General features: G+C 38.0%; 1 protein-coding gene across 3 annotated transcripts in view; it reads right to left on the bottom strand.

Annotated features, from left to right (window-relative positions):
* Nucleotides 1-1,440: 1,440 nt before the first annotated feature.
* The window catches only part of LOC118425605 (transmembrane protein 116-like), a 39,690-nt gene continuing 18,118 nt past the window's right edge, over nucleotides 1,441-23,012 (bottom strand). For 2 of the 3 annotated variants that reach the window (XM_035834552.1, XM_035834553.1), the window contains exons 2-15: nucleotides 22,284-22,391; nucleotides 21,705-21,748; nucleotides 19,333-19,396; nucleotides 16,783-16,926; nucleotides 16,301-16,405; nucleotides 15,545-15,594; nucleotides 14,432-14,509; nucleotides 13,439-13,478; nucleotides 7,997-8,071; nucleotides 7,496-7,547; nucleotides 6,764-6,853; nucleotides 6,330-6,409; nucleotides 5,301-5,441; nucleotides 1,441-4,604 (exon numbers count right to left, since the gene is read on the bottom strand). In XM_035834552.1, the coding sequence (XP_035690445.1) occupies nucleotides 4,467-4,604; nucleotides 5,301-5,441; nucleotides 6,330-6,409; nucleotides 6,764-6,853; nucleotides 7,496-7,547; nucleotides 7,997-8,071; nucleotides 13,439-13,478; nucleotides 14,432-14,509; nucleotides 15,545-15,594; nucleotides 16,301-16,405; nucleotides 16,783-16,926; nucleotides 19,333-19,396; nucleotides 21,705-21,748; nucleotides 22,284-22,370 (1,188 nt within the window). In that variant the 5' untranslated portion in view covers nucleotides 22,371-22,391 and the 3' untranslated portion in view covers nucleotides 1,441-4,466. The remainder of the gene's footprint in view (nucleotides 4,605-5,300; nucleotides 5,442-6,329; nucleotides 6,410-6,763; nucleotides 6,854-7,495; nucleotides 7,548-7,996; nucleotides 8,072-13,438; nucleotides 13,479-14,431; nucleotides 14,510-15,544; nucleotides 15,595-16,300; nucleotides 16,406-16,782; nucleotides 16,927-19,332; nucleotides 19,397-21,704; nucleotides 21,749-22,283; nucleotides 22,392-23,012) is intronic. The other variant, XM_035834554.1, reaches the window with a different exon arrangement.

Genomic DNA, 23,012 nt, shown 5'->3' with positions numbered 1-23,012 from the left:
AGAATTGTCCTTGATGGCACTATCGTCATACGTCATAAGTTAGACATAGGACAAACAAGGAAATAAGCACTGCTCTTTCTCAGGTTGTTTTTGTCTTCGCCCGTCCTGTTATGTAACTGTAAAACCATAGAAGCATGGTAAGATTGCGATCGTCTTTCGGAAGGGACGTAAAACGGGGATCCCGGCCTAAAATGGAACTATCTTGTTCTTACCTGGCCTGACGAACTCTAAGAGTTCTCTGACATATGAAAAGAAATTCCCAGAGTGATCTTATCATAATTGCCAACCAACCAACCAACCAACCAACCAACCAACAAACAAACTAACTAACCAACCAACCAAACTTCACAAATGACGGGCCATGCATTGTCCAAATCGACGTCAAGTAAGCCTCATAGTGATAGAGATTTGAAGCTGGAACCTTTAGAATCTAAGTCAACAACCTAGAACAGTAACCTGATTTAATCGCGCTTCTCAGGCCCGTCGTACATTGCCGCGGGGAGGAGTCTACAAGCTCCGGATAGCGGAGTTTGCATTACACAGAATACCTAGAACAGCAATGGGCTTCAGAGAGGGAATTAGGTCGATCAGCGTTTGCAACGGATTCAAACCTGACTGATTGCATTTATACATAGAGCCGGAGGAGGTCGCTTCCAAGGTAAGATCCCACAAAACAATGACAAAGATAACGTGAGAGTAAATTCATTTGTTATCGCGGAGACCTAACTTTGCCCTATTCTAAGTTAGAAACATCTTCGTAGTACTGTTGTAATGCAATTGAAATGCATACTTGCAGTGTCACAATTTTCCAGTGGAGAGTTAAGCTTGAGAATAAAATGACTGCAAACATTTAAAGTTTTACAGTAGTCACCTTAAACATTTCTTTCCTCTTCTAGACTTTCACAAAGTGGCTGTACACAAGAAGGTGTGTACACATGTAGTATGTTCTTCCCGCACCAAATGACAAACGTTGCATTTTACCACTTAAGGCCCATCTCTGTTCCAACAGCCCTTGGGCCACACAACTTTGTGCAATGACTAGAGCAGGGGGCTTATAAGTCCATGGGTCGCACGCTGTTCCCTAGCCGGCTATGCTTCTCTGGCAGGCTTACTCCTCTATTTGTTCCATTTCTACGTTTTTTTTCCAGCGACCTATGGAGTCTGGTAGAGACTATTATAAGCCCACTCGTACGTATACTAGTATTGGTGGTGTTTAACTTCCATACTCCTTCCCAAATAATGCTGAGTGCTATATTAGCAGCGAAAGCAGCATGTACAATTCAAAGTCTTTGATATGCATAATATGACTTGGCCGGGAATCAAACTCACAATCTATCGCAAGGCGAACTCTGTACTCATTTTGATTGTGTTATACTTATTTCTTATGACTGCTTATTAACATAACCAATGATAACTGACCAAAAAAAAAAGATACAAAAATTCACATTTAAAGAAATCTTTATTTGAAAGTATACTACTGAGACATAGGAATCTCTTCCAGCATTACATAATTTCATGTGTATGTAAATATGTTCCCTTTTCACACTTATATCTTAAAACACCTTAACATTTCTGCAAGTCAGATTTAGTAGTAATAGTAGTAGTAGTAGTAGAGTCATACGGTGTATGATTTACTGGCCAGGGATAACATTAAACTTCTTTCTTCACAACTACGTTTTTCAAAAGGCAAAAATGGCGGGTTCACTTTACACTACTAACAAATACATATTATAGCTATTGTAATGATTAACAATACTTATGTGACAGTGTTTTAGGCCACTCCAAATTTTTTCGTTGCTTCTCCGACTTTTTCAGAAAAAAAAATTGGAACGACAGGTCGAAAAAAATACTTTTTTTTCAGTTCTGGGGTGAAGATACATGTACATGTATTTGGCTTAAGTAACACAAAAAACAACAGCCTGAGAAGTTCAATGGCACGTTTTATACTGTGTAACAATGATTCCCTTCCTCTGATTTGTTACTGATAAAGGGCATTGTTTTTAAACTAAAATTATGTGTATGTGGTTCTGAATATGTACAGGTTTGTGATGGCAAAATCTGTAATATTTTTCTCATGAATTTTTTTTTTTTTTTTTTGAAAATGGAAAAGAAATGGACCAAACGAATCCAAAAAGGAACAAATAAAATTGGCGTGGCCATATGTTAAGGACTGCATTATCCCAATGTTTAACAATTAATTATGTCATGACAATACTTCATGTTAAAGGGAAAGCGAACTGGTTATTTTTGCACTGAAAAAGATGACAGATCGTCAGCAAAATGTTGGCTCTTGAAAAACGTGTGGTTGTAAAGAAAGAACTTGTTTAACTTAACAACCATTCACAAACGGATTTATTTCTTGTCTATAAAACTGACAAATTTTGTACAATGTCATTAACATTATGGCTGCAATAGTTCCACTTTGCCTTAAACAGTGACTGCAACTTAGAAAAAAAACTGGCTTACAAAACAGATATTTACACCATACAGGAAACGTCAAGAGTTAGAGTGAGAATTGTGCGCAAATATCTTGACTGTAGGCTGAGGGAAACTTATGTTGCGTTTCACACTATGGTCCTGAATGAGGAATTCTCTGGATCTCTTTTTGTTTCAGATTTTGAACTAAGTGATCCAACAAGTATAGTTTAACCCTTGTCCTGCAGGGATTTTTTTTGCCAATTTAACCCCCATAAGCTGATATATTAATCAGATCAATAACTTTCCTAATCGATGTGCCACATTATGGTTGGAAATTTCCCAAACCCATAATAATACTGAACCAACATGCAGTCATCATGTATGTGCAATGACACAATTGTTACACATAGCAAAACTAGGGTTAAGTTTTAACACACCTACACTGCCACAAGCACAGAGCATAGTGGGCAAAAAAACACAATGGGAGTGCCCCATAACCCAAAATCTTATGTCCCTTGCCAGTGGTCCTCCCCCCCCTCCAAGAAAAAGGACATGTGTCTGCAGATTTTTCCTAGTGTCGGTAGGGTAACCAGAGACACAACATCTTTTGCCCTAACAAACCTCTCATGTAGCAATAGCAATAAACCTCTAAATTAATTAAATATCTCAATTAAGCAATAACATTAAACGTTAAGCCATTAATAAATTATTTAACATCATCGATAACCAATCCTGCACTGCAGCTGGCTTACAGAAAATTCAGCCTTTTCATTTTTTGGTTCTCGTAATCGGAAAACAAAAAAACTGCAGATGAAGGTAACGGTAGTCCCATAGCCTTTTCAAGGCCAAAGAAACAGTGGGTTATTGTCTATAAAGTCAAAGTTAAAGTTAAAGTTGCCTGTGCATCTATGCAGATGCTTAGAGTGGCGCCCATCTCCACTTCGAAGCCCTTGGGCCACACATTTGTGCAAGCCACTACAGCAGGGGGCTGTTGGTAGTGATGTGTGTTTAACTTCCATACTATTCCTCATTAGTGCTGAGTGCTAAGCAGAGAAAGCAGCATGTACCATTTCTTTGGTATGACTCGGCCGGGATCTAGCTCACAACCTACCGAATGAAAGGCGAACACCCTACCCACTAGGCCATTGCAACGGTTATGTTATTGTCTATAGGGCACAATATTAGGAGGCAGAGCCCATTCCTCTTCTTTTACTACCTTTTCTCCCCAACTGAAATCAGGTACCCATTCTTACACCTGGGTAGAGTGAGGAAAGTTGTGTTAAGTGCCTTTCCCAAGGGCACAAGATCGGAGGCATGACGGGATTTGAACCCAGAACATCCGGGTTCTTGCCTAAAAACCCTGCGGTTACACCACATAACCCCACACCCCAAAATGTCAACATAAAAAAGTCTTACTCTTAGCATCTATTTTAGGTACAATGAGGACTTGCCGCCCGAACACCCAAATAAATAAAACTCCTGAATTTGCCAGAGTACAATAAAGATACATGTAGTTACTGTAAATACATCTGGATAAATCCCTCGATTTATACAACAAATCTCGTCCATTTAGTTAGTAATAAATTAAGAAGCTCTTTGTTCCAACACCTTGTCAATTAAGTAAAACATTAATAATGTGTTCAATTAAAGTGACGATGTGAAATCATAAAATATCTTATTTGTGAAATATAAAATAAAAACCTGCATATAGACAACCATGGCAGCATGTACATGAACATTAAATCTATGCTGATAATATACTTCCTGTATTAATATCTAGAATAATAAAGTTCTAAAACATACCTCAGTATGTATTCAAATAACAGGACAAAATTTTGCCACCAAAATCCCTAAAATTAAGATACCTTTCTCAGGACCATCAGATCACAGCATACTAAATGGGACTACCATTATGACATCTACTACTAAAAAAATATAATCATTGCATTGTACGTTCAACCTATTTTTTGGTGGCAGACCCCAGCCTGATCTAAAACAAGTCTGTAACCCCACCAGGCTAGTATCCACTAAAAACTGCACAGAAGTATTTACACGGACTGCTTGGTGAGGGTCTTGCGGATGGGTTTGCTGGGGGGGTGGGTCTCGTTAAAGCTCGTGCGGAAGGACAACACCCCGGGGGGTGGGGTGGTGGGGCTACTCCGGCCGCTGGACCCATAGTGGATCACCTGAAACAACAAACAAACAAACAAATAAACAACTAGATAGGCTGACAGTTGCTCGTGAGTACAGCATGCAAGTACAGCATATTTCAATCCATCAATCCCAAAGCAAAAACGTACTCTAAGACTTTCATATCAACCTTTTGCAGAAATTGCCCTATCCAAAAATGTCATCCCACTCCCCCCATACAAGAATGGACTGGTCTATGTTACCCACTATGTTAATGACTGGAGTTGATAAGTCCAACATTTGGATAATTCTCGTAATTCAGTCCAATTCTCGTGTTGAAAAAAAATTAGAATTCAGCTTTTCCAGAATCTTCAGTTTTCTACCAACACGGCAGGGTTGGACAAGTCCAGTAGTCCGATTGTCCCAAGCAAGTGAAAGTGCTGATCGGATAAGTGCATGTCCTACTCCACTTGCCGGATCGGGCAAGGAAGATTTTTCCACGAGCAAAATTTACTTGATATGACTTGATGTTACTTTTCACAGTCATGGCATCCAGCATTGGTCAACACAGAAAAATAGAGTCTACGATAAAAGAATTCAATTGCTGGAAGTGAAATGTCATAATTTGAATTTTGGACAAGTGAAAAGTTCATGTGGGCAAGTGAATTTTTAATGTACTTGCCCAATGGGACAAATGAATTTTAGAAAACTTGTCCAACCCTGCATAGATGAAGTTTCAGGTTAAGACCCACGTTTGAGCGCGCCAGCAGCAGAGGTGCCTGTGCAGAGGTAGAGGCGGCGGCCATGTTGTCCCTGACGGCCTCCCGGAAGCCGCTGCGAGTCCAGCCGTACACCATGCTGTTCAGGAAGCCCTGGGCTGGAGCGGTCACTCCCTGCATGGACAGGACATGTGTTAAGGTCAAACTAGTGAAGGCTAGGGGTGGGTACCAGTACAGAAAATTCAGGGTCAGGTCTGGTTCAGGTGCAGAGAATCAGGTCCTGGTCCAGACCTGAACCTGGACCTAATTCAGTATGTGAAAACTTGTGTGAATAGACGATTCTCTATTTCACTACAAAAACTTGGTAGAAATGACTATAAACTATACTTGCTTCGCTTTTTGTTATATAATATTTCTACGACCTGCAAGCACCAAAACGTGTGAATGCCTGATCAAGAAATCTGTTCATTTTTTAATAGGTCCAACATCCGGTCCACCTAATTTTTTCAGGTCCGGTTTTTCCGGACCGGTCTAATAAGAAAAAAACGGTTTTGTACAAATTGATGAATGCTACACTGTACCGGTAACCCACCCCTAGTAAAGGCCCATGTAAGGAAACATACACTGGTGAGACAGAACGTGCACTGGAAAGCAGGTTTCTTATACATCAGTGTCCAAGCTCTGTCGACTCTGAGGTATCACAGCATATACGTCTATAGTCTCAATGACATTCTATATCTTTGGACAAAGTCAAAATCCTACATTCAGATCAGGTTTTCTTAACATCAGTAATGGTATCAAATATCAATATCACTCTAGTTGTCATCATGATTACAAATTTATGGTAACCGTTATGATAGACATACTTGACTCTAAAGTTACATTCAATTTGATTTTCAATCTTTCAATGGACATTTGAACATATTAGAAGGTTCATTTATGAAATACCATATTATTTAGTCAACAGAAAGATGCACACTCAGTCATTCATACATAGTAAGCTATTTGCTTTGTCTTTTAAGGAGGCCCTAAGATTGCTGGATGTGGGCATTTCTTACTCACCTGTAAAACATACAGGACGACATATCTGGAGAACTCCGGAAACTTCTGCTGGGACAAGTCTGTGATCGCCACTGTCAATGCTGCAAGGCAGGGTAGAATTGTAAGTATACATATTAGTATATATATATATATATCTATAAGTTATAATAATATCTATATATCTATACCTAGTATACCTATACCTACCTATTTCTCGTCCATATAATTTTATTTATATGTCTCTATATCTCTATCTCTATACCTTTTTATTGTCACAGTGCACTTGACAATTTTGATACTGAATTGCTGTCTTCCTCTCCCTTTCATTCTCTCAATCTCACTCTCCCTCTATTTCATCCCACTGTCCCTCTCTCCCTTTCATTCTCTCAATCTCATTCTCTCCCTCCCTCTATTTTGTCTCTCTCTCCCTCCCTTCCCTCCCACTCCCTACGTACCAGGTGACCAGCAGAAGAGGAAGACCAGGATGTACAAGGTGACTCGTGTCTTCAGCAGAGCCAGGGCGTCACGTTGGGAATTGGTCCAGACTGCAGGAGAAACAAAATGGACCAAATGGACTATATCAGATATAACATTAACAACCAATTGAAACATCCTAGTTAGTTAGCTGTACTAAGTTCAATTTTAGTGACATGGAAGAAGAGTGATGGATGTCACTCGAAACGTCCAGTAGTAATTCTCTGTTTTTTAATCCTGTTGAATGTAAAGATTGAATTGTATTTGAATATTGTTTACCTGGATAACTAACCTTCATAAACAAACCAAACATCCTGTTTCAGTGTAGTGATATCAGCATACTACTGATGAAATTTATCTTATCAACACTTCCACTGAGTTATAATGAGTAATGTGAGCAAATTATCTATCAACAAATCAATGTTTGACTGAAATATTTTGTAAATGAATGAAAAAGTTAATCAAAGGTCAAATTATCTTATGAACATATTAATAAAAAAACAAATTAATTGATGACTGAATTGATTTATCCTATTTGTAATAAAGTTATCATTTATCTGCTCATTCATTTGTCTGTCCGTTCATTCCTTGGTTTGCTTGATTTAATCTCATTTCAGTCTGAATGAATGCATATGGTGAGCTGCCTTTCTTTAGTTGGTATATATGAACAGACTTGTGTAGATGTATGGATGGTGACTTCATGTAAAACTTACTGTTTGACTTGAGCACACGGCCGTACACGCGATATGACAGCACATACAGGATCTAAAGTCAACAAAACAGAAAAACATTACTCATAAGTTTAATGTTTGAAAACTTTCTTCAAGACACAACGTTTTTGTATATCAACTGCCTTACTAAAGAAGTTAATTTACAGATCTAAAGACATAAAAACATCACTCTACATATTTTACAAAGCCTTACCTAACTAATAGTACAGTGACCATCCTTTACAAGACTCAAAGATTACTTAAGACTATCTACAAGACTTCAAGATTATCTTAAGATCATTCTACAAGACTTCAAGATCATCTTAAGACCATCTACAAGTCTTGAAGATCATCTTAAGACCATCTATAAGACTTAAAGATCATCTTAAGACCATCTACAAGACTTAAAGATCATCTTAAGACCATCTACAAGACCTGAAGATCATCATAAGACTCTCAACTATTACTAGTACTTCAGACCAATAAGAAGCTACATGTACTCACCACCATGGCAGAGATGGACAGCACCAAACACCCCACCAGCAGCAGGGAGATGTAACTGTTCCAGTCCAGGTGCTGGGCAGGAGGGAATAGTAAAAGGTTAAAGTCCTTCACGCACCAGATGGTGCATAGGGCAGCCCCCATCTCCGTTTCAGTAGCCCTGCACTACCAAAAATGCCATTCTTATTTATCTTTGTGGAAGAAAAGTTATCTTCCACAAAGAAAATTATTCTCTGTGTGAGAAAATAAGAAAATAAGAAAATGTCAGTTAGAAGGTGAAAGTTTACTTAGAATATTTTTCTCAGGCCAAGCTGTTCTTTCTTAAAGTTTTGGGACTAAAAACTTAAGATAAATCTTCTTGTGGCAAGAATGATTCTGTGGCACAGAATTTTCATCTAATCATAGTTTTAAACCTATAAATGTTCTCTAAACTAAGAAAAATCATCTTATTCTAGAACAAACTTTTAAGGTTAAATATCTTATAGCAGGAAAACCTAGATTATGTTTCTTGAAAGGTTCTTGTAGCAAGAAAATCTTTCTGTCCTTAATAATCGATTTCTTGTTGCTTCTTGCACTAACCATATTATGCATCTTGTATGAAGATTTAGATTCTTTCAACAAGAATAATCTTCCGTCCTTTAGAATAGATGTCTTAAACCAAATATATATTATCTTGTACAAAGATTAAGATTCTGGTAGCAGGTCAAACCTAGAATCAGTTTCTTGAAAGTTATTTGGAAGCAAGGAAACCTTTCTGTCCTAAAGAACTAAGTTACCAGTTAACAGAATATGCGTCTTGTGCTAAGGCCATACCAATTTAATTTGTTGGTTCTCGGATTTTTTCAGAAAAAAGTTGGAGCGACAGGGCGAAAAAAAAAAAAAAAAAAACCTGCAACAAGTCTGGATTCAGGTCCAGAGTTTCAGGTTGGTAATTCCAGACCTGAAACCATGGTATATGTGTGACAGAATACTTATCCAGTTAAAATTACATGAAAAACTTGCATGTAAGCATACATTTTATATTTAATTTCAACAATACAAATGCAAAATAATGTGCAGTATTACAGAAGTACACACAGTAATAAAGCTTAACAGTTGTAATAAATCATCATAGTAAATCATTAACAACATTAAAAAACTTTTAAAAAGGTTGAAAAACTTTTTCAGCATAGTATAATGTCTAATGTATGTTAGCAACAAGAAAATGACTTCATTTCACCCAAAAAATAAGAGTGCCTGAAACATCTGATTCATTGTTCTCTTTGTGAAAGCTGCAGTTTAAGCAAAAAACGCTAGAGGCGTGGTCATTTGCATGAAATTGCATCTCATTTACATACTTGTGACTGGCTACATGGCGGCCATTTTGGTTTGCCGAATCGTCATTTTTCAGCACAAATTTCACGATCTATTGGTGGTTTTCCATGATTTACAACACAAAGGAAAACATAAGCAGGTGATAGTTGTTTTTGCATGTCCAGTACTTGTTTCAGAAGTTTTGTTTAACTGAGCCGAAGTTTGTCCAGCAACTTGTAGGTACCAGGTAACGGGGCCATGTAACTCTCACGAACATGCAAATGAGTTCTCATGAACATGCAAATAACCTCATGGATTTTTTTTTTTTTTTAAATTGGGAAAAATAGAAGCGGCGATTCCGAGAACCAACAAATTAAATTGGTATGGCCTAAGATTCAGGATCTTGCTCAAGAATTCCTTTCTAATCTTAAGACTGATACTCTTACTCTTAGACAGTGATTCTCTGTACAAGTCTGGAAATCTTGCACCAGGAATATTTTACTTGCACCAAGAATCAGCTTCTGGTTCAAGAATTTCTTCCTTCCTAAAGACACACCAAGAAAATGTCTCTCGCATTGAGATTCACTTTCTTGAGCAATCATTCCTGCTGTCAAATACTTAAAAACAGAAAATCACTAAATAGTTGATAGCAACTACAAAAATGTTAGAGGAAGAAATCTCAACAAATTATGTGTATAGTATAGGAATGTTTATTACCACATTCTTACATAAGACTTACTATATGAAGTATGATCACAATAGTAACAGTCTTTGAATGGAAATACTTTTACGATGACAGTACCAGACAAACATCAATAATTATGGTAGAATTTCCTATAGTATTTTAATAAAATATAACCAATAACCAAGGAGCATATTAATTCCTTTACATTCAAATTGCCAATTATTTATCTTGATATACTTACATGAGGAAGAAAAGTCTCAAATTCATTACCCTTCTCAAAGAAGCATTTACAGCAATATTACTGCATTACTTAGATGGCAGTGTAGCTGTTTTGTAGCGGAATATGCTAAGGCCATAATTTATAAACTTAGATATAACTATTCCATATGGTTTCAGAGTATCACATTCCAAAATAGAGCAAACCCTTGCAGTGAACTTTTCATTCTTGACATTTGGTATGGTCAAAACCTCCAGACACCTAGAGAAAAAGTGAAAGACCTTTGTTACTTCGTAGTCTTACACAAAACAACAAAAAAGTAAACAATTTTGAATAATATATATTAATTTCAGTAATGCACTGTACTATATACCTATTCTTTAACCCACTGGTGACACCTATAGATATGTATGTTTACTTGATACCGTAATGAAATTTGTTTTTGAACCGAAATACAGCAGACTAACCCTGTGATATGAAATGGAATCTCCCAACGATTATTTTGATTAGACACACATAGAATTTGGCAGCCAAAATGTGGATATAGCTATGGAAACAACTCTTGCCTCTCCATATCTACTGCTTTGTCAAGATTCTGTGCCTTGTTGCTTTTGAACCCTATACTCTAAAGTCTATGCATGGACTTCTTTTATCTTGAAGTATTTCAAGGTGGGGGAGGGGGGCACACTTACCTTATCCTTCATATCTGGTTCCCAGCTGTTTCCAGTGCATAGTTGTTGATTTTTAGCAAAATGAACCCAGTCACCAGTGCCAGAGTCACATGATCATGGTCCCTTTTACCATACTTTTGACTGTAAAACTGGCACGAGTCATCAACTGATACAAAGAGTAGTGAACTGAGCTGCTGCAACGGTCACTCTGTTCAAAATGGAGATGGGGTAGCCCAACTGTACTCTGGGATACAGATCAACCAATCAGGGGTTCAGAAAAAGTCACATGACCAGAGAGGCTAGAAAAAACAAGAAATGTTAAGAAATATTTTCTTATAACTGTTCAAAATAGAGATGGACCACCTGGGGTAGCCCAACAGTACTCTGAGATACAAATAAACCAATCAGGAGTTCAGAAAAAGTCACATGACAAGATAGGCTAGAAAATCAAGAAATGTTTTCTTGTTAGTCCAAGACTAATTCTTAACAAAGACACCAAATGGGTTTTGATTTGAGGAAAGCAAAACATAACTTTGAAATAAACATAGCTTGGTCACCAACAGAAATTTCAAAAGAAAGGTTACCATACTATTCAACTGTTATATCTTGCAACTACCTCTAGGTGCCATGAACCCCAAAAAATATCTTGTTTTTCTTAATCAAGAAAGTTAAGAAATATATTCTAGTATATCTTAAACATTACCAAGAAAAACAAGAAGCATCTTTCTTAAGCTTTTTGAATAAGGAAAACATAACATTAAAGAATTTTATGCTCGTTGTAACTTTTTGTTTTGATTTCTTGATTTTATAATTTTTCAAAGTATATTTGATTAAGTAAGTGAAGAAAAGAATTCTTGTATCTTCTTAAACATAACCAAGAAAATCAAGAACTATCTTTCTTAAACTTTCTGGATAAGGAAAATAAGAACATTTGTGAATTTTATGCTTGTCATATCTTGTTTTAGAGTTTCTATTTTCTTCTTTTTCTTAACATTATTTGGTCAAGAAAGTGAAGAAAAAAGTTCTTGTATCTTCTTAATTGTTTGAAAGAAAAACAAGAATCATCTTTCTCAAACTCCCTGTATAAGAAAATCAAGAAAAGTCAAGAATGTTCTTCTAGCAAACCAGATTTTATGTAGAAATTGAAAAATGACAAGATTAAAGATCTTACGGTTAGAATCTATGGAATACTCTGTTTGATCTTAGAGAAAATGAATCTTATGGTAAGATTGAAAAATAAAGTTTTTCTTAAATTTCTAGAAAATTCTTGCTGGCAAGTATCTTAATAGAAATACTTTCTTCACTTAAGAAAAAATAGAGAAAAACTCTTTCTCCAAGAACTAACATACAGAGATTTTGCAGAGGGTTTCTTACTTTCCTTGAATTTTCTTTACCGAGGAAAATCTTTCTCTCCATAAGAAAACAAGAAAAATAAGAAAAACCATTTTTGGTAGTGTGGGCCACACAACTTTGTGCAATCACTACAGCAGGGGGCTAGTCCACTGGTTCCAAATAGTATGTAACTGGGAGACCCAGGGTCCAAGTTTTCCCCTGTTCTCTAAATGCTCAGTAAGAAGCGCTTTGTAGAGAGGAACAGAAGAATACATCTTAGATTAGGAAAGGGATTGTAAAAAGAGTTTTAACTTTTTCAAAATTCCTACTTCCTAATCTAAGATACATTCTTCTGTTGCTCTCTCTACGGATCAAGCTTTTCTTGGGAATCCTGAGCAGACAACATGCACCTGTACCAATACTGGCACCCTCAGGATAAAGAAAATATTTTGGGATCTATTTTGGGAACTTTTTTTGTATCTCTCTCAATCTTCCCCTGAGGATAACATCATTGTAATCTATTTTAAGGAATTTCTATTGTGTTTCTCTCTAATCACAGTCCCCCCTTACCCCAATGACATACTTCTATCTATTTTGGGAATTCAATGATATATATAATTGCCATTAGACAATCTAAGAATTTGGCCAATTTCACAGAAGGTGAACACATTGTTTTTGCTCTGTTTCCTCTACCTCTCCAAACAAATAAGGTCAATGACCTGTACCTGGGACTCAGGTCACTAAATTATTAAATGTGTTTGAGTATCAAACATAACTGTTATCAGAGCTAGACTACAACATGTGAAGGTAAACATTACACATTTGCTTGCAAATGTCACCTTTCTAGTTAAGATTAGAGATCCTTACATTCCAGTGACAGTCTGTCACATGGTCTACAAGACTAGGACCTACAGTTTCAGTTTCAGTTTATTTATTTAGCCAGAAAAGTACATCACCTACTGGCATTTTTCAATGCCTCCTGGGGGGCCGGGGTGTCCCCAACATAAAATAACATAACATTACAACAACTAACCTACCCATCCACTCGGTACAGCCTATCAACAAATTAAAGAATAGACTCAAGATGTGCCATTTGATAGTCTAAGTAAGAGATACCTGTACTGCTGAACAGACCACACCACTTTGTGACAGATGTAACAGTTTCCAATATACAAACGGATAAAAATCAAGCTTTACTAAAACACAAGTTTTAATAACAAGAAAATCCAACTATAGTGTTTGATACTTACATTGCCGGTAGACGACCTGCCAAACGGCATTAAACATCTGTGAACAGAATAGACACAGCATCAGAACTACTCAGACTGACTCTGTACAAGGGTTTGGTTGTTTGAACCTTTATTCATTAATGAAATGTCAAATCGGCCTGAGGTCATTAGGGAAGAGGTTAATAAGGGTCAGGTCATATCGGGGAAGAGGTAACTAGGGGTCAGATAAAATACAACAGAGATACAGATTTTTTTTATTGCATCATTTAAGTCCTAATTAATCTATCAACATAGTTACATATACATGGTACAAAGCACATTTTTTTTTAAATTAAAGCAGTAAGGTAGTTCATGGTGCCTGTCCGTTCATTTTCATTATTGCTAAAGTATTACTTCAAGAGTGTCTTATAGGAGGTAAGATTGGGAGCCATATGTGTGTCTGGCGGTAGGATGTTCCAGACAGGGCGATCAATAAGAATATCACATCGTCATCAAGAAATAAGGTGCGGAGCTCAAATCTTGGACATAATCATTTAGTCTTGTTGACATCCTTTTGAAAATCAGTGCATGTAGGTATTAGTGGTGAAAAAAAAGGACGAACTGTGATCAGAGCTGTGTGGGTAAATGTGTTCCTCACGCCATGGAAGCTTCGAGGAAATTGTCAACTTAGGTTCGATGAAGTTTTCCTTCATATTTCAACTATAGAAAGCAGTGGGTTTCTGCCTGTACTTTCTCGTGACTTTCAGTAGAGCAAGTTGACAGAGGCAGAGAGAGAGAGAGAGATGGACAGAGACAAAGAGAGATGAACAGGCACACACAGAGAGAGAAAGATGGAAGGACAGACAGAAAGAGAGATGAACAGAGAAAGATGGAGGGATGGACAGAGAGAGAAGGAGAGACAGAGAGAGACAGAGAGGGAAAGAGATGGACGGAGACAGAGAGAGAGAAAGAGAGAGACAGAAACTTAAGGTAACATTTTACACCTGTTCACCAGGATTTTAAGTTACTGACCTTGTACAAGTGTCCACCTCCCGGAGCACCTGTTTCTTGTGCAGAGCAGCTGGGACCATCACCAGCACTGGGACAAACCTGCACAGGAGGAACAGTAATCATAATCTACAGTTAGAGAGATGCACTTTGTAATGAAAACTAGCCTCCTTCACAGACTTCTTGTGCAGCAGCATTAATATATGATTTTTTTCAGCAATGATTCACGATTTTCAATGTGGGCTAAGTAAGGTTCTCTATGCCGGGAATACGAGTTGGTGCAGCAAAACTCCCTTTTCCAGTATAGAGAACCTTAGTCTATGTTGAAAATTGCGAAGCAGTGCCCCCCTAAAAATGGATGCCTCCGCAGTCCGCTCTAGAAGTCTGCAAAGGATGCTAAAATAAAAGTTGAAATAGTCCAACTACCAGTTTTTGTAAAGGAAAGACAAATCCACTGCTCAAATAAAAGGACAACACAGAAGTTGACAAAGACTGGAGTTGGTCAGTTAAAAATTGGGTAAGTCCATTTTAAGTAAGTAAGTAACTTTGCTTCAGAATAACACTCAGAAGACTGAAAGCACCACCATCATGGTAGATAAAGTGCTTACAATGTACAATGATGAAGAAATGAGAGAAGATTTTTCTTTTACAAAGAGTACAAGCAAGGAGGTTGGAACAACAGTCATCTCACAGCAGAGTTTGAGGTGAAGAAGAGGAAAGTCTACCATCACCACGTACGGATGAGAACATACTCAAAGTACCACCATGGTAGATAAAGTGCTTACAATATACAAATGATTTAGAAATGGAAGGAGGATTTTTTTTACAAAGAGTACAACGGTCATCTCACAGCAGAGTTTAAAACATGAAGAAGAGGAAAGTCGACTGTCACCACAAGAAGATTTGCAACACGTATGGATCAGAACATAGCACTCAAAGTACCATGGTGACCATGGTATACGTTATTAGATAAAGTGTTTACAATATACAAATGTACAATGATGGAAAAATGGAAGGTGGATTTTTTTTACAAAGAGCACAATAGTCATGTACACCTCACAGCAGAGTTTCAAAGGTGAAGAATAGGAAAGTCTGTCACCACAACAAGATTTGCACCATGTATGGATGAGAACATACCATGATAACACATAGACTAAACGCATGGTCCAGACCATCCAACGTGAAGACTGTTGAGAACAAAGTAACGCAGTTAGCGATCGTTAGCAGCAACAGCTACAGCATGGTAATATAGACAGCGCACACAAACTGTTAATCGTGTTTGGGCAACAAAGCAGCATACAATTTTAGTTAGCAATTAATTAATGTTGATCCATCCAATTTTGTAAAAAAATATGTTTATCTAAGGCTACCAGACAAATTTGACTATAACTAACTTGAAGACAAATAATTAAAAAATGTAACAAACTACATACTTCAGGTCTAAAAAGCAATGTCAGCATACCCAATACTATAAATTATAGCCATTTGTTACCCACAAGTATCTAAATGTAAATGAAGCAGCAGCAATTTTCTGGCTACATTTGCCAAAAGTCATGTAATTTTTTTTTATTTTTGTCATATCCATAATGTTATTAAGGTTTATACAGCGTAAATGACAGCATTAAGTCACTTACTAGGTAAGCTGAAAGCAAAGCTAGCAATAGCATATACATGATAATCATTGTATTATAAAGCAAACATGCGTTGACATACCATGATTTACTATTGTTATGTAATGTTATCTGTAGACCTATGTAATCAGCTTGTGCTGCCTATAGGTCTGTGTAATGGACTGTTACAGTAACAGTTGCATTTTGAATAAATAAAAAAATAAACTAAAAAAATTATACGTGTTGACAACATCAAGTGCCAGTCAAGACGTGATCACCTTACCATGAGCAGGGACAGGTTGTTGGCCTTGTTCTCGCGATCCTTGAGTCGGATGTAAACGTTCAGCGCATAGTTCATGGTCAGGAAAAATGTCACCAGGTGAACAGCCTGGAATGATACAGGAATGTAACATCAACTTCTAAAATCTGAATTTAATATGTTGGTACTAATCAAAATTACTCAGAAATCATAAGGACTTTATATTACATGTATTTCGGGATGCTGAAATGCTTCTTGTTCTTTCTCAGGTTTTTAACCAAGCAAAAATCATATGCCAGATACAAAAGACATCATATAATTGATTATGATAGAAGAGGCTGAGGTAAAAATACACTTAAGGGCTTTCTGAACATACAAATTGCCACTGGTTTCTCTCCTTTAAATCTTTTCAAAAGTCATACATACATGTATGTATCTTGAATACATTTTTTCTTGTATAAGAGGAAGAGGAAGACTTAGAGTATGTGTCAGAGTATGTGTCGCACCTCTGTGACAAGCTGCAGGTAGAAGCACTTGTCACTGTCTGCATCGTTGTTTAAGTCCAGTCTAGATCTCCATAGCAACGAGCCGACCAACCAGCACACAGCGAGCAGCAGGTCGGCGACCGCCAGGTGGAACAGGGGACGCACCTGTGCAAAAGGACAGGGTTGTCTGTTATTGAACAGTTTTAAGCTTTGTTCCAACACAAAGAAATAACTGCGCCAGGGCTCTTAAGCCAGCTCAAAATTTTTTTCCGTCAGCCAATTCCCATTGTCGCGAAAACACTATTCCAGGAGTTAGAGAGACTGAACTGAGACCTTGAAAAACAACTTTTTAAAGAGATTATTGTATGCAAAAGGGCACCGACACACTTTGTCAACAAAAATAACAATAGCAAAACAAATAGTGTGTGGCTTTTACAGCCGTGGACGGCGTCCTCAAGCAGCCTGTAGCTTCCACCAAGGATTTTTGTCCGTCAATTGACGGAAAAACGTACGCTGGCTAGAGCCCTGAATTGCGCTGAGGTTCTGGAAGTTGGAAGTGACATCAGGAGCGAATCAAAAGTGTCTGTTGTAATTAATGAACACCAAGGCTTGACATACTGGGTACATGTGCACCTTTGTGCATCCAAAAGCCAGGTGGACCAGGGGACACACCTGTAAGAAAGAACAGGGTTGTCTGTTGTAAGGAATTTACACTAGGGCTGGAAAAACCAACCTGGGTACCATCTGGGTAGTAGTTCGCTCCTATGTTTGCTTCTGCTACTCGTTTGGGGGACTGTACATTCAAATCTTTTGGTGGTGACATCAGTTGATGAGAAAATACTTAAGGAATGGGTTTCTGGAGTGCTCATTTGATGACAACTGGCCTTCCTGTTTCAAGTGTTGCATCTATTTAGTTATGTAGGCTATAGACTGGTATAGTATTAACTTAAAGGTACTAATTGGACACCAGTATACTGAATACAGTATTCTTAAAATCCAATTATTAATACAAGAAAAAGAAGAAAAAAAACTTTCAAGTTTATTACACAAAATTGTTTTACATGAACTTTGTTTTATCTTCATGACTATCGTATACTCAAAATTTTGAAGTCACAGAATTGTGTAGTCGACCCAAAAATCTTTCATTTTCCGTGTACTTAAATCTTTAGGTTCATCGGTGCATGTATTTTTAGCAACATTAAAGAGCTTTCCAACAAGTGTTCAATCAGTCTTCTGTTCCTCATCAAGTTGTTTTGTCCCTTTGTGTATGTGTCCACCAAATTACATGTTGCTGTCAGGGAGCTTTGGAAAGGGTCAGCCTGACTTAATCTTATAAAAAGATAATGATGTTAATTCCCTTGTCATTGTCCTAGATCTAAGGGGAGGTTATTGACCCTAACAACATGCCCCCTAATAACCCCTGACATCATGGCACCCTTAACAAGAACATCAGCAAGAAAATACAAGCCTCAAAATCATATATACGACAATCATTTTCGTTAAAAAAAGTTAAAGTTTGCCCATGCATCTACAGACGCGTAGGGTGGCGCCCATCTCCACTTCGAAGCCCTTGGGCCACAGATGTGCAAGCCACTACAGCAGGGGGCTGGACCACTGGTAATGATGTGTGTTTAACTTCCATACTCTTCCTCTTAAGTGCTGAGTGCTAAGCAGAGAAAGCAGCATGTACCATTTTTAGAGTCTTTGGTATGACTCGGCCGGGGATCGAACTCACGACCTACCGAATGCAAGACGAACACTCTACCCACTAGGCCATTGCACCGGTCGTTTTCGTTAGGTAAAACTTAAAGACTAATAAGGACTTATGTATGATGTAAACTGTATCAGATTTTTTTCTCAGAGTGTACATTGTATATTATAACTTTGTCTGACCTCATGACCTCTTCCCTCATGACCTCTATGAAAAGTGGCCTGCAGGCCCATTTGAGCTTTTGTGAATAACCAAAGGTTCAAACAAACAAGTACAATGTTTTACTTGATTACATCTGTCGTAGGTCGTTATATATACGATTTTTGATGTCATACTATATAGAATCTTCAAGCAGGCTGTTACAGACTGAATGCCGGTCAGAAGAGGCGGACTTCCACAGACAAGTTAGTGAAAGGAAGAGCGAGCAAGCGGAAAATATCCATCTCATGCTACCCGAGGCCACTCCATGTGTAATGGACTGCAACGTTTCTCCCTAGTACTACTAGCCACCTGTTTTCTAACACATTAGGGTTGGACTCATCAAATTATCCAACTACAGTTCCTCAGCTGATATAGTAAGGTTCTTCGAAACACAACCAGACTTGTACTCACTTCCAACATTTCCGTGTCTGTCAGACACCATCATCAGGGTTAGAATGACTGGGTCTGATTTTTGCTGCTTAACTTATAGCCGATGTAGGTGGCACTGCTTGTTGGAAGTGAGTACAATTCTGGTTGTGTTTTGAAGAACCTTACTATTAGTAATTAAACCAACCTGATGAAACTACTTACAGAAGTTCCTCAGCAGTCTCACATGATAAAACAACAGGTAAACAACATGTCATGTCATTTTGCCTCACCTCTGCGCTCCTGAAAATCTTCTTGACGATTGAGTACAGGATGATGGACAGGGTTCCAAAGATACTGGAATAAAAGAAAATAAGAAAAATATATGATGCACATATTAGCATAATTTGGTGTGTTTTTGACTACAATGTGTACTAACACATCCAGGACAGAAGATTCAAAAAATGGAACTTCTGCTGCAGTACCAAGGTCAGACACCAGGGGGCTCAAACTTCATCTTGACCTTTGTCTTCCCAAGATCTAGCCACATACCAAATATCATCACAATCCATCTAGCTGGTCTTACTTATGTTAACCACAAATATTCAGAAACACAACCAACCAACCAACCAAGCATATTCATGCAAGCACAAAAACACAGACACACCAAAAACATAAGCATTTGTTCAGATCTCATTCACATAATTCCACAGATAGCAATTACGGAAAGCTGAATCGTCTTTGCATTTCCTGCATTTCTTAGCATTTATCTCAGAATTCTTTTTGGAAATAATAGACCAATAGATATACCTAATAGAAAGTTTTTTTATTTATCTTGTACCAAGAGTTTTTAGCTTACACATGATAATGAATGAAAGGTGTGGCTAGGCTTGCAGAACAGGTGGAAGTTTACACAACAGTAATGTATTTCTAGATGTTCCATCTTATGCAAGTCTGCTCTATATCCGTCCGTCCGTTGACCTAAGGTCATAACTATAGCTGTTATTCTGTCTCCAGGACATAGATATACCTTTTTTTAATCTATCTTTTACCAAGAGTTTTAGATCACACATAATAATGATTAATGGTGTGGGTTAAAGGCAGGTGGTTTTCGAGCACTGATTGCAATGTGGAAACTTATACAACTGTAACTGTCACACTGTAAACACTTCTAGATGGTCAATCTTACGCAAGTCTGCTCTATATCCGTCCGTCCGTTGACCTAAGGTCATAGCAGCTGCTATAGGTCTTATTCTGTGTAATGGAGCAAGACATTGCCATGGAAACTTGAGTGTGGAACAGTTGTCTACTGCGTCAGGTTGTCATTGAAACAATTTGGCCTTTCTCCCAGGAGTGTCATCCTGTTTTATCTGATTTTATCAGCATTTAGCGAGGTGTTGAAATGAGGGCGATTGTGTAAGTTGGCCTAATTCCTCCCTATGACCCTACAAGGGCCTTGTACAGAGTAGCTGGTTAGATGGAGTATTTTAATTTGTCATATATCCTCATTACCTTGTCACTCTTACAAAAGCATTCACTCAGGGCACATTTTGTTAACTAAAAGTGTGGCTGTTGTACAAAGATAATTGTTGCACATGCAGTTCAGTTCATTTTGTGCACTTTTTTCCCCAGTTCGTTCATATTTTTTTGTGCACCACCACCTGTTACACTAGCTGCACCTTATCTCAAGATGTGCCACAAGGCACTTTGTCCTGTATTATGTAGAAGCATGGGCGGTAGGCCGAGGTGTTGTTGTTGAGAAACAGGAACTCTGCCGCGCGCTGAGGCCTTTTCTGTGATTTGGATCCCCTATGCTGTGATTTGGACCCCTAGATGCTGGGTTTTAATGTCAGATTGAACAAAAGAGAGTTTTTTGTATTTTTGTAATTACAACCAAGGTAAAACAAAGTTGGATATATTTCCATATTTGGTCCTCAAAATGCAGGAAATAGTTATTCAGGGGTTAAAGATTTAAAAAAATTTTAGGCAAAGGATTCCCCCCAGACCCCTTACAATGCTCACACCTGCATAACGTACCACATTGCTGCACTATAATAAGATGCCCCTATGCCTTGAGAAAACCTGGTGAGAACACTGCAACCCAATAAGGCCTCAGAGGAAAAAAAATGTTGTGTTTCCTGTTTCAGTCCTGAAAAAATTAGGGTCGGTAGGTAGGGATTATCTTCTCTTTTTTTTCTTAATTTTTTTTAAGCTGGCCAAAACTCTAGTGATAGATATTACAATACAGTCAAACAAAGTAAACTGAAGTGCATGAGGACACTTCTCTTTTAATATCAAACTTTAATTTTGTGCACAATAGATACATTTATCCTTCATTAGATAGGACAAGCAGTGTTTTTGCTTCAATAGGAAGCACGATGAATAAAAATTCTAACTGGAAACTGACTCCTCTGCCCACCCCAAAAAAAAGTCTAGGGTCGGCAGGTTTTTCTAGGGTAGGTAGGGAAACAGGAAACACAACATTTTTTTTCCTAGGCCTAAGCAATACACATTTGTTTCCATTACAGCTCAGTAACCTTTATGTTACAGGCAGAAGGTAACTTTGGCCAACACAACACAACTTTAAAGTCAATGACATTCACAAACTATTTCTACGTCACTCTCCACTCTTTCAACTCAGTGACAAACAAAGAGAAGACCTTACCTGATAGTTGACATGACCATATGGATGTAGCTAAGGGCTTCCATCTGGAAAAAACAACAACAAAAACATCCATGTTTGTTTCTGTTTGGTTTAGAACAAGCATGCCTCTGGACAAAGAAGTCATTTAAGTTCAAATCCAGGCTGTGTCATTCACCTGACATGCATGGGTCACATGACTTCAGACGACATACCAGTGTTCTAGCCAGCCTCAAATTTCTTTCCGTCCCCCGGATTTTTAATGGAGATCCCCCAGGAAAAGTTTGAAATCTAGACCTTCTGAAATGTTAATTTCCTTTATTTTGAGGGGCACATTTTGCTGGTAGACTCAGCTTGCTTCAATTAATATCTTGATGTTCACAGAGGACGGAACAGGCAAAATTTTTGTCCGTCCCCATCAGCAAAATTCCGTCAACAAACGAAAGGACTGACGATGGCTAGAACCCATTGTGACAAACGCACACTTATACAGACATTAGCAAAAAGCACACAATAGGTCATTTAACTGAAGTGATTAACAAAAAAAACAACACTTTCAAAGGGTAAGACTAAAGAGAATTCCTCAACAAGTAAAAGACTTACATTTTTCTTGTCTTCATCATCAGCTGTGCAGCTGTTTGGGTCCAGCCTGTCCCTTACAGTTGACATGTCTGCTGTGGTCGGGTCCATCCTAGCTTATGCGCCCTGTGTCTGTGGATTGAACAAGACTATCAGAGATTACAATTGGCTTCAGGCAATCTCGTTGATATAATCAAATTTTATGCATAACCACGGGTATGGGTATTTCTGATTGGTTAGCAGTTTGCTGACATTTACAAAATGTATGTCTCCTCCTAGCCTGACTACAATCACGCTCCTAGCGGCTGGCCTTATAATTGCACCACCCTGGAGGGGGTCATTAACCCCAGCCAGCGAGAGATTGGGTAAACACAGGCCATGTCTCCTCCTAAGCGTATCATGATGTATTAAAAGACCGAAACAGGCTTTAGGCTAAACAAAATCACATCGTCATTCTGTAGATCTTAGACAGTATGTCTTTGTAATACATGTAGTTCAAATCCAGGCCAAGTAAATGGTAAATTTTGTTGTTCTATTAGGTTCCCTGTTCTACAGTACATATTAGATGTTAAACACTGGAGGTACATTGTACCATATATGCCTACAATACATGTCACTACAGTGGGTATGACTATGAACAAAACAGGGGGTATTGACAAAAGGAGAGGTACAGATGCCACAGGGGTATGGACACTATAGGGGGTATGAACACTACAGGGGGTATGAAAACTACAGGGGGTATGAACACTACAG

The sequence above is a fragment of the Branchiostoma floridae genome, chromosome 11, assembly GCF_000003815.2.
Source record: "Branchiostoma floridae strain S238N-H82 chromosome 11, Bfl_VNyyK, whole genome shotgun sequence".
Classification (NCBI taxonomy): domain Eukaryota; kingdom Metazoa; phylum Chordata; class Leptocardii; order Amphioxiformes; family Branchiostomatidae; genus Branchiostoma; species Branchiostoma floridae.
This window is presented reverse-complemented; position numbering and strand designations above follow the sequence as displayed.